Source organism: Cyphomyrmex costatus, unplaced genomic scaffold (genome assembly GCF_001594065.2).
Source record: "Cyphomyrmex costatus isolate MS0001 unplaced genomic scaffold, Ccosl1.0 scaffold29, whole genome shotgun sequence".
NCBI lineage: Eukaryota > Metazoa > Arthropoda > Insecta > Hymenoptera > Formicidae > Cyphomyrmex > Cyphomyrmex costatus.
In genome coordinates, this window is record NW_017277017.1 from 1,187,606 (window position 1) to 1,202,412 (window position 14,807).

At 35.5% G+C, this 14,807-nt stretch overlaps 1 protein-coding gene across 1 annotated transcript in view; it reads right to left on the reverse strand.

Annotated features, from left to right (window-relative positions):
* LOC108775246 (glucose dehydrogenase [FAD, quinone]) overlaps positions 1-14,367 on the reverse strand; it is a 24,845-nt gene extending 10,478 nt beyond the window's left edge. The window contains exons 1-2 of the mRNA XM_018541551.1: positions 14,248-14,367; positions 11,332-11,534 (exon numbers count right to left, since the gene is read on the reverse strand). Coding sequence (XP_018397053.1) covers positions 11,332-11,533 — 202 coding nt within the window. The 5' untranslated portion in view covers position 11,534; positions 14,248-14,367. The remainder of the gene's footprint in view (positions 1-11,331; positions 11,535-14,247) is intronic.
* Positions 14,368-14,807: the final 440 nt, after the last annotated feature.

Here is a 14,807-nt window from a genome sequence, read left to right on the forward strand (position 1 = left end):
TCTCTCTCTCTCTCTCTCTCTCTCTCTCTCTCTCTCTCTCTCTCTCTCTCAGGAAGTCTGTAAAGTGATAATACCGCGAGCAGTGGCATGATAATCACCTCTTTCCTCACGATTTTCTGCGTGACACGTTTGCACTTTAGAGCGTTGAAAAAATGTTTTCTTGACATTTATTCGTGAGAGTTGACACGATATCTAACTATTTCAGTTGCAGGCACAATATTTTTTCTGTATGTAAAGAACGTGTGTGTATGTGCAATTAAACTAATACAAAAAATTTAATTATTTGAATATTGTTTATGTGAATGTACGTTAATGATCGATTATTGAATCTTATTGTTAGATATAACTGCCGGAAATGCAATTAAAAATAATGAGATTATGATATATTAAAACAAGTAATACATAAAATTTAATTTTTTAAATAAAATAGAAGTGTGAAATTATTAATTCTATGAATTGGATTTATACGGATGCGTTCCATTTTTCGCTCACAGCGTTTATAAACATCATTTGTCCTTGTTTAATATCTAATAGATAACAAGGATGAAATGATGCTTATAGTGTGTAATATATATATATATGTATATACATACATGTGTATACATACATGTATATACATGCATATGTACAATGCATGCATATTGCAAGATAATACAATACAAAGCTGAGCACTTGTTAACAACTCCTTTGTAACGAGCATATTCATGAGGGATGTTGAAGACGTAAGTGGAAATATGACGTTTGTGAGAGATAATGTCCTAACTTTGTGTAACATTGGTCAAAGTACTCTTTAACACCACTGGAAATTTTAACAGATTCAACTGACAACGGCATTCCCGGTAATAAAGATCGCGGGAATTGCTGTTACGAGATATGGAATTCTTGGACACCGATTATTTTTATTAACCTCTGAAGGCCAAGATATGTGAAATACTAGCCATAAAAGTTATAGACGAATGATTGCCACTACTGTAACAAATTATCTTTTTTTTTACGAAATAATTGACACAATATTCGTTATAATTACAAATTTTCATCAATTCAGTTATTAAGTTATTGTACGGAATATTTTTTAATGTTATATTTCGTTTCTTAAGTAATTCAGAGTTAATAATTTATTATCTTTTTTATTCGAAACGTCGCAATATTATTCATTATTCATTTTAATTGTAATCTTTTTTATTTTTATCTGCTTTCTTGAAAATAATAAAAACAGATGACCTAGTTTCTCAATTTGGTAAACAATCATTAATATACATGTATAAAAGATAAATAACATGCTATTTGCATATTTATTATATAATCCACTTATTTTGATATAATTTCAACGAGATCCAAATATGATAATTTTCTTCAAATTATACTTAAATGTCGATTGTCGAATTATTACTAACTATTCAACGTGTAATAATACTGCTAGTCTAAGAAATAAAAGAAACAATAATTATGTTCTATTATACATGATATTATTATATTTCTCTAAATTAGATCTCGTAACATAATAATTGAAGCGATACGTGAAACGTTCATCGAATAACTTCAATATCGATTGAGACCACGAGTAAAAAGTGTACACGCCGCACAGCGAGTCATAGCCGAAAAAAAGCCAAAAAACTGGAGGGCACGCCTAATTTACGTGTCGCAACGTGAATGTTTCTTGGCTTGTTATTTCCACAACCACAAGGGGAGAGCTAGAGAGAGGAAGGATATACCCAACGAAGTTGAGTCTCTCTAAATATCCGTGATAATCCACGACTAACAATAATCCTAGCCCGTGTGCCAGCTGGTTTCCTCCTTTTACGCGTCACGGGAGTTCCTCCTCATCCTTTCTGCGACTGTAGTACGACTGTAGTCGAACGAGACTAGATACAAGAAAGTAGGAGAATGAGAGAAAAAGGGACCAGCAAGTGAAATTCTGTCCTGACAAAAACGATTCACTCTTACATAACTGGCGTACAACGTGCATATGTTGAAAGAAGCTCGGTGCACTTGTGCCATACATCGTGTGTTACCCTTCATTACTCGTGTTTGGTGTTTAGAATCTTACCCTTTTATAAATTCGCTAAGCGTATGAATATTATTTGTATACATTATTTTGTCCAAATTGTTTTATATTATTTAAGAGTTTACATTTATCTTTATCTAGGGAATAGAAACTTTATTTAATTATATAAATTATTAGACAGAGGGGGAGGGGGGAGAGTAAGAGACAGAGAACAACGAAAATTGAGATGTAATAATACGATGTTAAACATATCTCACGTAATTATGTTTAAAAACTGCACAAATAATGTAGAAATAAGCGAAAGAACGGTTTTGCTGAAGTAAGTTAGCTGGGTACAATGAAAAAATTTGCTAAATTACTCGCTAAATTATAATAAATATTTGTTCAAACAAAACTAACTAAATATTTACTTATAGTAAATAAACATTTACTCAATAAAAAAATACTTAAATTAAATTAATGGTTTTTGAATCAAATAAATTTATTTTATACTTAGAGTAACTATCTAGATTCTATTCAAACAAATATTTATTAACATTTTTTCCAGTGTATATATACACACACACACACACAGGCCTGAAAATATTTTTATTAGAACCAACTCACCAAATAATTATGTGAAAAACTCAAGTGTAATGAACAGTACTGCAAAAAATGTTAACATTCTGACAACCATTTTAAACGTCATACGTAATTTTATTTTACATTACATTTTGAAGGTGCAACTAAAAATATTTTCAGATTTACGTCTAAAAATGAAATATTCAAGCAAAAGCCGTTCATGAATGAACGGGCAGAACGAATGAACGCGTTTCTCCTACTACCCCACAATTACTGTTCGATCGATTTCGTACGAACGGTCGATTCGTACGCGTGCATGTGCACTCGATATACACCCTATTCCCCATTGGAATTGCGGAGGAATCTTGAGATTACAGATCAAAACTACGAGAGGTATCATGGGAGCACGAAGGCGCGAAAGTCTCAGTCCGCGAGCGTCTCGAGGGACACGAATGCCGAGAACATTGTGTCTCCCGCGGCTCGGTTTCATTCGTGTATACGCGCGGTGCGCAAAACATTCACGCTACCGCTTTCGTCGATTCGTATCTTTACGACCGCGCCAACTCACTCGCACCCGACAGTTTGCTTATCGTTAGACGGCATTTACGTCCGCAGTAACCGCGCGCACCGTTGCGGCTTCTCGGTCAAGGATCCGTGATTTATCGCCGCGCGAAGAAAGTATACCTCCGCTTCCCTTCCTCGACAATCTCTCGCACGCTTCCCGAATCGCGGATTTTACGTATGCGCCACGCTACACTTGCTTCCTTACAATGTACGTGCTATTCGCGCAGTTCCCGCGTGTACGAGCTTCCTCGACGGCGCGGCGGTGTTACGTGAGATGTACACGATAGCGGCCAAGCGGTTAGTATCGAGCGATACGTACCGCTACACTTCCGCTTCCAAAATCAACCCAATTTATACGGTATTCATCATATACGCCGGTATACGTCTCTCGTGTCTGTATATACTTGTGCGGCCCGTCAATCGCCAACGCTGACATTAATATGTGACTCACTGATCGCTATGCCACGACTGGAAATAACTCGTAATAGCAAACGAGCTGCACGTGAGAGAGACTCCGCGACAGATCGCAATTTGTACTCGTCGGGAAACAAGTCTCGACGACTGTAACGTACGTATCCTATATGCGCGGTAATATAATTATACATATTCCAAGTATTTATTTATGAACGAGTGATGCGAACTCCAGCGGTGTGAAATAGGGTATTTATAAGGTTATCATATCCGTCGATATTCGTATTTGCATTTTCATACATAGAATATTTAACATATAATTATCATTTAATTTAGCGAATTAAGCACATTTTTCGTATTAAATAATTCTTGAAACAATGAAACATTTAAAGCCCGCTAATTAAGTTCTAATATAACAGAATAATTCAAAAATTCGAGAAATGTGATGTACGTTAATGTAGAAATGCAGCTTACATTAAAAAAAAAAGAGAAACATCATTTATAGTCGCACTATTCATATATAAATTACTGTACCCGGCAGCGGGAGATGCATGCAACGTGATGGATATTAAAATCGCGAATATTTTATTCAAGATCCAATATTTAATTATTAAAATGAAACCAGGGGGACATCTTCTTTATCTCCTCCGAGAGCGTATCGATTTCGACGCGTCTAGCGACTTTTTCGACAATATTTAATGCGTCGCGTTTTGATGCGTTGCGAATGCAGAATGATGCGCGTTTATTCCGCTCGGCTGCCGTTTTATTTTCTGGCTGTGCAGACAGCCGTGTTTGATCGGCGAAAAATGTGGGGGGAAAAGTCGCGCCCCGTCGAGGGAAAAACACGGACGATCCCGTCGCCTGTTATTGCCGTGAAAAATTGCTAACTTGAAGTCTGCAAACGTATGGGGTCCCAAGCTTACGCTTATTATCAGTCTACTACATTGTGTTGATCGTGAAAAATATCAGTTTAACAATTTATTAGTAGGACAAAACGGGATGATTTGAATAGATTAGGAAACATTTTCAAATTTTAGGAAAAATAATTGAAATCGTATAATATATTCAATTAAACATACAAAACATACACCGTTGGTTCAAGTTTTTATACAATTTCAAAATTTCTGTAAATCCATCCACATTGTCTTTTACCTTATAATCTTTCAGGTATTTATAGTCGGTTTTTATTTTTCAAAATCACTTTAAATAATGTCTTAAAATACCAGTGATGCTGTGATTAATTTATAACATCTTAATCCAGGAATAGTCATTTATTATATTTTTATACCCCAGCAGCGAAAAATATGGATTATTATGAAATATTTTATATATTGTATTTTTCCTTCTTGAATAGTTAACTATTTTTTATAAAAAAGAATCTTTAAATAAACATTGAAAATTAATTATTTAATATCTTACTTTTTCAAATATTGTTATAATAAGATATATTTTACGTGTTTATTCGGTAATCCGTTTAATATTTGATATCCACTTTTTTAAGAAAAAATGTGTTCAAATATAATGGTCTTAAATACTAATAAATTAGAAAACAAACAAACATAATACACAATATATTATTAATGATAGTGATTTTAATTGAAATTGTTTATATACGCAAAAAAGATAATTCTAGGATTAGAACTGTACATAAGATAATCATAAATATAAGACTATAGAATAGATTAACAATTTTGTGTTGCATACACCTATTGTAATTCTTTAATTCCGGATTAATTCTTCTAATATCGCTTTTTTTTTCTTCGTAAGGAGACCGAATTACATAATGAATAGCACATTTTTCTCACTCTTAAAAATTACTGATCGCATTCCTGTCTCGGCATTCCCATTCAGTTCCCGTAAATAATCCGGTAATACCAGCTCACGCTGCAGTCGTCGTCGCGTATTAACAAACCGCGACAGATCGCCAAAATGTATAAACAAAATGCAGGACGGGCGGGCGCGTTCGCGCATGGGCGATTGCGTCGCCGCCGGTACGAATTATCCCGAAATGCAAAGAGCGTATAAAATTCGTTGAGCCGTTTAAATCACATTATGTGCCGTCCTCTCCGCATCACTCGCGCTGGTGATCTGCATCCCAGTCACCCGACAGGCCGGGACAGGGAACGTATGGAATAATGGAACGCAGCTTCGTAATGACGCGACGGTCCGCGTCGGACGAGGCGGTTTCGACAGAGAGAGAGGGACACGGGAGACCCAGGCAGAGAGAGAGAAAGAGAGAGGGAGTGAAATAGTGGGAAGCGAACAGGATCGGCGCGCGGCGCGAGGGCGGTAATTAAATTAATGATGCAATAATCACGCGCCTCGTGACCGAATAAATAACGGTCTGTATTAATATCGCATCCGAGCGGGGGATACGTGCGGTATGTAGGAACGATCATGCGCGTCGAATTGCATTTTCGCCGGTGAGATCGTGCCGCGCTCCTGTAAACGACAAATAACAATTACCACCCATAGGCCACGAGCGACGACTCGTGATAACTGTGTTTGGCCATGGTAAACATGTAAACGCCACCGGAAGGTTTATAGTGTTTTTTTCGATTTCGCCCGACGGAGGCGAAATTCGCTGCGAGACAAGCACGACGTGCCCTCTCTCTCTCTCTCTCTCGCTCTTTCTCTCTCATATGATCTGATCTTGTCGAGCACTTCGTTTAAACCGAACTATTTCCAATTATTTTTTAATTAGCGCTTTAACAGCTTGTTAAATTTTCACGAACAATTCGTGGAAATTGTATGTTTACTGTTACTGCGGATGCTACGCATGAAAATATATTTCCCGCTCTTTCATTATTCCGGTTACGGAACGCCAGGGTTACAGCATAAATTGTTGTAAAACGTTTTATAGTGATTATTTCATTTGCTAATGCGTTACGTTGAATATATTTATTCATACGTATTTCCTTCGTTTCTCATCGGAGAACGCGAGCGTAACAATTTTTTTTCCCCCTTTCGTTTTGCAACGGGAATGTGAAATAAACGTTGCGCGAAAAACGTTTGTTATTACAATGGATTTTTCGGGAGTTTAGATCTTGCGTTGTGCATGAAAACTATGTTTACGGGTCACATAAACAGCCGGCGCGGCGCGTACTAGCAAGTATTCGTTTTGTTCACTTGACGCTTTTTTCCGCGAACCGGTTTTATCTTGATTTTCTAATCCGTCTTCCGCACATTCAGAAACGACCTCGGAGCGATAAAGGGCGCTTATTTTCCGGATTGTTACAAGTGCACCTTCATCATTCTTTACGTCGACTGTTGGCGGAATAATAAGCTTTTGCCTCGGTTCTTCCGACGCGAGATTTTTCGCGACTCACGTCTCCCCTCTCCCGTCGATTTGCTTTGAACATAATTTTTATTTTTAACTGAGACGTGTTACGACATCTTCGCAATTATTTCAATTATATTGTGTCACGCCGCGCTATTCATATCGGGATTTTATTCAGCGAAGACTTTATCACGACAGCGTACCGCTCCAGTTCTAATGATAATGACAAAACCCATTTTCTTTTCAGTCGACTCGACCCTTTTACCGCCCTCCAACTTCTACTTCGAGCATTGCGCCATTATAATTATTCCGCGAGCTTCTTTCTTCCAACCGGGGCATTGACGGAATAATTAATAAGCATCACGCTAATTACTCAGCGACGGTATTATTAATATTTTCTTCTCACCTTTACGCGGTAATACACTCGCGGTCACCGACCGTAACGATTAATCATTTCACACAGGTACATTTCTGCACGTTTATTTCTGTATCCGCTCCTTTCTTAGGTGACACACGTTTATTTGCAAAAACCACGTTCTTACACAATATCATTCCAGAGTGTCGTATCTCTAATTAGAAGTACAGCAATCGTAATAATGCCGAGGGAACGAAGAGACTTTTCACGTTCATTATATCTTTAAGTCCGTGTTTTTTTTTTTTCTGCAGCGCAGCGCGGTATTCTTACTTACAGGGTAAACGGGGTTCTCGCAGGGTGGAAAATTCGGGCCGGCAAGAGGGTCGGTCGATATCGCGGGCGAAGCGCGGTCATCCATGCAGCGACCGGATAACCGGTCGAGTCACTGAAAAATTCCATCTTCCCGTCCGGATATCCCGGGAGTCCTATCGGGAATAATCACCGAAAGGGAAGCAAAGAAAATTAGTTTCGATCGCTCGATCCCGAGTTCGGTATCGTCCGCTCTCGACCGACGAATTTCCGGAACGGGATTTACGCGACGGGTTTTATCAACCGCATACTAAAATATTCAATTATGTGCTTCTTCTTCCTCCCTTTTTTCTTTCACTGCCGAGTTCCACGGCCGGATGTAAATGTCGAAAGTCGGGACGAATATCGCGTTGCGCGTCGAGAGACTTACTGTTAATCCTTTGTTCTCCCCAGCGGGAAAAACACTCGCGAGTTCTCGAGTTTATGCATTATTGCCGTTATAACGCGCTACAGCGAGAAGTATTAATTGTATAGAAAATTAATCCCTGAGCTGTGAGAGGCTCGTTTGTTTGTAACGTTTGTGATAGTGTCGAGTAATGTACGTGTTCAAAAAGTTTAATAAAAATATATATTTATAGATCTCTATTGTGTGTATATAAATATACAATATAAATAAATAAAAAGTTTATATAAATTTTTGAAAAAAATAATTTTGCTGAAGTGTCTAAAAATTTTGATAAATACAGATCTGAAAATAATTTTATCGAACCATCAGAAAAATTATTCAGAAAATTCAAATATAGCGTATAGAAAATTAAATTCAAATATAACATGCAAAAAATTTTGACATTTCTAGGATCCAGTTTGAGCGTTCTACATCATTATTTTTATATTCTAACAAAAATATTTTCAGATCCATATCTAATTAATGAATATAAAACGTAATAATAGAATTAATAGGCTATACAAGAATAAAATAAAATAGAACAATTGAAGGGCTAAGACCCGTATTTATAGTCGTGTTTCTGCTGAGAAACTCAACTGAAACTAATTTTGAGTCGTGGAACAGTTCAGTAGACGAATCTTGAGAGTTGATTTACTTCACATTTGTAATTATGATTCAAGTGAGGAACTCAAATGAAATTTGTCTCGAGATATAACTTGAATACTCTTTTTCACGAGGGGGTAACCATTATCTGAAATATTGTCCTACAGATTACATGATTTCATTTAATTTTATATAATTTTATTTGATGACAAATAATCTTTCCTCACTATATATATGCGGTCATTTGGTAAAATAAACGATTTTATCTAATATTACACAATTATTTCTTGTAATTGTCGGATTATATATCGAAATTTTATACAAATTTTATAATGATTTCAGCGACTCCGTCCCACGATTACATTAAGTGATTACCCTCTCGTTTTTTCACAATAGTCGAATTTTGAAACAAGATCTCGTAACATGTATTAATAAACTTTCAAATTTATATCAGCTAAAAAAAAATTCTTGAGTCGAGAATATATACATATATTGGTTAGAGTATTTGATATATTTTCAAATGAATACAATTTCAATTGATCTAATCAAGACATGACTATTGAATCGTTCATGTTTCAAGATATAAGATTCCATTCTGAGTATCTCGCCTGATACGCTCTTGAGATGAGATTTGAGAAACAACTATAAATACGGACCTAAGAACCATACTTAATTGAATTTTTAGATACTTCATCAAAGCCATTTTTTCGTGCAAAAATGTTTTATTTAAGAGTTATAAAGATTCAAAAATTTATAAGCAGAAGTGTTCATATTAATAATACTTTATGACAAATTAATAGAAACAGGATAAGTTTTTTGAATATATTCTAAATAACTTTACCACAATTTCTAATATACAGTAGAAAGATTCGAAAGATTTTCAATAATCATTAATTCAATGAATGAAAGTCTTCAATCTTACAGAAGAAAAAATTTTGAAAAACTGTTGTAATTATTTATGAAACATATGTACATATAAATTAAGATATGTATGTAAATAATTATTGTGTATATAACTAAGAGTTATTGTTTCCGAATAAAAAATTTAACGAATTAAAGAACGATTCTGCTTGCAAATCTTTGTTAATAAAGCATTTTTTGATATAAATTTATATGAATTTTTTTCAGTTACTGGACTTTATTAAGACAGTATAAATTTAATCCCACCTTTATAAACAATTAAACACTCTGTATGTGCAAATGCAACTAGGTTTGTTGTTTCTCTAATATGTGCCACAGAGCGTCGCTAAATTTACGAGCGGAACATCAGTTGTTTTTCATTCTCCTGGCGAATTATGTATCCTCGGTAAATATTTCATTAATACAATTATGTTATATTGGTGCAAATATCATGTACCAACTGAACCATCGCGTGGTAGCGTACGATTATATTCGTTTATATTGTATTAATATGTTATATTATCAAAGTACTATTTACTTGATATATAGGGCAATAGTAATATGCAAGTACAATGAATAATCACCGTGTATATTTGCCCGAGTTATTAACGCTCCATCATTTATAGATTATACATTTTGTTTTACTTCCTGTGTTTAGATTAGTTTTCCGTTGTCTAAAAAGAAGAAAGGAAAAAGGAAAATAGGTTATGAGCGGTGTTTCGACATGACGCGTGTAACCGTCTCTGTCTCTTTGAAGGTTGTGCATTAGTTTATTATTTTCAATCTGCGGTTCGCTGACTTTCACACGTAATGAACGGTATTTACGAGCCGCGTCATCATCTAGCTTCCGCTGTGTTGTGGGCTGAGCCGTTTTGGTCTGTTTATCGAAATCTACAGCCTTTCGCGAAATTGCTTTTAAATAACGGTCAACGCTGATCGACGGAATGATTTGTTGTTTGCACATTTTTACAAGATATTGTGGCTCATTACTCTAATAAGGCCGACTAGATTGCTATCATGCGCTCGATCGAATCAATACTCAATCCGGTTAACCGATCACACGCGTGATCGCAAGGAGCACACAAGGATACATTCCAATTATATCGATCAATTTCACTTATCCATTTGAAAATCGCATCGGCTTTTACTTTCCTCGACTCGTTACTTTACTCCTCCTTTCAACGTAGCAAGTAGTCATTACACTCTTATTCTTAATTAAACGAATGATAGTTTGTGCTATCGTTTTGTGAAACAACATACAGTTTCTAAGCGATAGCTTCATCAGAAAAACTCGTACTGATGCAAGCAATTAGAGAATCGCACGATAGCTGACTGCATGACAAATGAACTCGACATCGACATGCATCACCGTCTTGAAAGACTGTGATTAAAAACTGAGATCTCGTTTTTCAAGTTTTACGTTATTAAAGTTGCAACTTATTCCTGCTGAGAGTATTATTCTTACTGACAGCAGTTCTAAGAGAATAATAATATTAAAGCACAAATTTCTATTTTATATTTTAAAATATTGTAGAAAGTTTACAAAATGAAAAATAATTTTTTGTTCGATTCTTTTACAGAACTGTTTTTAGTAATAGTAATTCGACCGTGAATATTAAGAGTATTTCTAAAAATAAAAGTATTAAAAATTGGCACAAATTCAAATTTTATACCTAAAAATAGTTTAAAAAACAGGGTTTAAAAAAATAAAAAAAAAGCTTTGTTATTCAACGGTGCCATTTTTGTTTTTAGTATTTTGTGATAGCGTGAAAGTTTCACGACAATATAGTATATAATGAATGAATACTGAAAGAATTTCATTTATTAATTCCTACTTACATTTTAATAACGCGCACGCGCTTTAGTGTTAATCAGCAAATTAAGATCTGTTTACTCACCGCCGATGACGATGAAATCGTAGTAGTACCCAGGCGGATTGACTGGTCTTACACGCTCACACGTTTGGGACACTTTTTCCTGAGATCGTATAAGCATATCTAACATCGTCATAAATATCAAATACTGTGATCCCGGACAACCTTGGGCAAGGCTTGGTTCTGATGATATCGGGCATGCCGGACTAACCGATATATTAGACATTCTGCGAACAATGATTCTGATTAGAGCGTCTACAGTTGAACAATAATCATATTATCAAACAGAACGAACGAGTTTGCTCAAGCATCTAGAAATTTAGCGAGATATAGACCTGAAAGTAATTTTATTAAACCATTAAAATAATTTCGTAGGAATCTCAAACGTGATAAGCAATGTTGCAAAAGTTTTGACATGCTAGCTTGAGAATTCTATAACTATTTTGATGATCCAACAAAATAATTTTTTATCTACACCTAGCTAAATTTTTTGATACTTCAACAAAATTGTTTTTTATAACATGATTGACAATACAAAAAAGATTATTTTGCTATTGTTTTTGTTAGATAATTCGGAATATATCAGTAAACAATAATGCTAATCAGAGTCAAGATGGACACGTGCAAATTTTTATTATTATTAATTATACAACAAATTATAAACGATTCGCGCGATCCAATGTTTTAATCAATATATTAAAAGAATTAGCATTAAGAAAGATAAAAAATACAGAAGAAGTTCTTTCAGTATTGTCGTTATAAAAAAACACGTAATTATATAAAACACAACATTAAGAAAAAATAATTTACGACGAGATGTAGTATCGTATACAATATTTTTTTACAAGATGTAGACACTAGATACTTTGTTTCAAATTTAAGTATTATGTAACGAAAATTTGTGGTCGTAAGATAACTGAAAAGTAATAATAAATGATTTAACTGAAAACTAAGTTACAGTAGTCTTAAAAGTATAATAAACGTTAAATTATAATAAAGTATAATAAACATTAAGTTTCATGCAAATCAACATAAAATTTTATGAAAAGTACTTTAAATTTCGTGTATTTACACGAATATACTTTTCAGTTACAAACACATTAATTAATGTAATGTCATGAAATTAAATTCATGTTATGAAAGCTTGTGTAACTTAAAAGTACATTAAATTTCATAATATTTTTAACTGCAGCATATTGTCCAAGCACATGTTAATTGAATTTCCAAATTAACTGAGAATATAAATAAATTAAAAACACAACGCGTACAATTTCATAAGAGTAACGAAATAATTTTGACAAGTGCTTAGATACATCGGTTATTCACATAATGGATCGAGCGCTCAAGCATATGTGAAAGTTGTGATCAAACCGTTTAGAACACCTCAAAAGACAGCAAAAAGAGGAAAGAATCATGTCCTTGTAAATGAATTTAAATATAGTGGAGATCAAGAGATTTCATTTCATTTTTAAACCGTTAATTTGTTTTTAAAAAATCATTTCTGAAGTCAATCTTTCGTGTAAAAGTTTTTCTTTATCTAAAATTTTAACATTCTTGCAATTAAACTCATGAAAGAATTCAAATGCGTAGTAACGATCGAATGTTACGTTGTATATCAATTAATATGATTTTCTTATTTATTGATATGCGGTTTTAATATTCTCTCACTTTATCCTACTCGTAGGTGTTAGATGTATCGCAATCCTTGCAATCTATTCTTTATATGATATTTCACTAAAGTGGGTTAAAATCGGAATATATGCAGCAGAATGCAAAATGTCTCTATCATGATCGCTATTCTAAATGTTATTGTCACGTTTATCCCTCGTTATGTATACCTGTCGATTGTAAAAAGAGACGACGGCGAGAGTGTGATCGGAAATTGATTGCGATATTTGGTACACTTAACAGATCAATGGAAGCGCAATAACGCGAAACCACGTAAAGCCGCACGATTTACGCGTCGCATGACGGCACGTGAGTCCGCAATTCCAACTATCGTACAAAATCATATTTAATTGGCGTTTACTAGCTGCCTGTCACTACGACATTTCGCACGATTTCTAGTTTTTGTTTTTTCAGAGGCAGTTAATGCTCGTATCCGTTGCCAGCTAATCGAAGTCAGGGACTTTTATCGAAACTGTCGCATAAATTCATTTTTCCGCGCTGGGGAACTCGACGCGAAGAAAACACGTACCAAGTGAAAACTCGTATACTTACACCGTTTAACTCTTAAGCGAGGAATCTGCCGTTTTAATGTATAATATTATCCATTAATATTTCGCGTTTAAAGCCCATCGATTATTCATTCCTTGTTTTTTTGGACGAGCAGTCTATGTCGCGACATTAATTACCTTAAGCTTCCGTCCGCAGCGACACGCACGCAGCAGAGGAGCGCGGCGTTTAACATAAATAAATATTTCCTTTAATTAACGAGAAGAGTTAATAGCATTGTAATTAACCGAGCGTGTTAATTAATTCATCCCTAATTAACACGGCTGCCTTTCTGTACCATTACGCGCATGCATTAGCGCCCGGAGGAACGAAATACGGGGCCACAAAGAGTCGTCGCGATCTAAGCGCAATGATTATCGCGATCAATTTACATAATTCGTTGTTCGTGCGCCGTACGAAAATCGCATATTACTCCTTCCGCCGGTGAGGGGGACCACCTCCGCGAAAATCGTGCCGATGTTAATTAACATGCGCTAATTTCGTAACGTCGAAACCCCCTCGGGTCACGTGAATCACGAATGACACGAACGGGATCGCGTTTTATGTCCACCATTTATAATGTACACACATCAAACTGTTGAACATATATGGCGAATGCGCGTATGATTTATTGCAACCGAGCTACAACACGAGATTGTGCAAAAAAGAGAGGGGGGGGGGGGGGGGGGGAAGAGGAAAAACATTTCACAAAAAAATGATACTAACGTTACACTGGCTGGGGAGCACAGCTCTCCTCTTGATGAATCTTTTGTCGATTCACTCCGATACACACGTGACCCGGTAAAAGCTCGCACGTGCAACACGCGGCTTTGATGCAGCAAACGGACAAAGTGTAACTGTAAGACCTCTCACTGTAGAACCGCTACTTTATAATTCATCTCCCACTCTGTCAGTCCGATTCCCCGCCGAAGGCATTCACCATAGATCACGTCAATGAATCCGCGCGATCGTAAAGGAAAGGAAAAGTCCCGTGTAATTTTTGTTTTTACTGGAAGAGAGATATGTCTCGGTAATAAATGACGGACGATCGATAATACGTGACGGCACCTTCCAAGTTTTTCACGAAGAGATTACGATGCGTAATACAACTCAAAGTCTAACAATGCAACGGTGCGGTGATGCGATTTTGGAAATTCCGATGATGCGGTTTCAGAAATTGAGAAAATTGATATCGGTATAAATTTGAAATTGTTCATCCTTTTATTCTCTCATTAAAAACGTATAAACAGAGATCGAAGTTTCAGATTATAAATATTGGAAATATA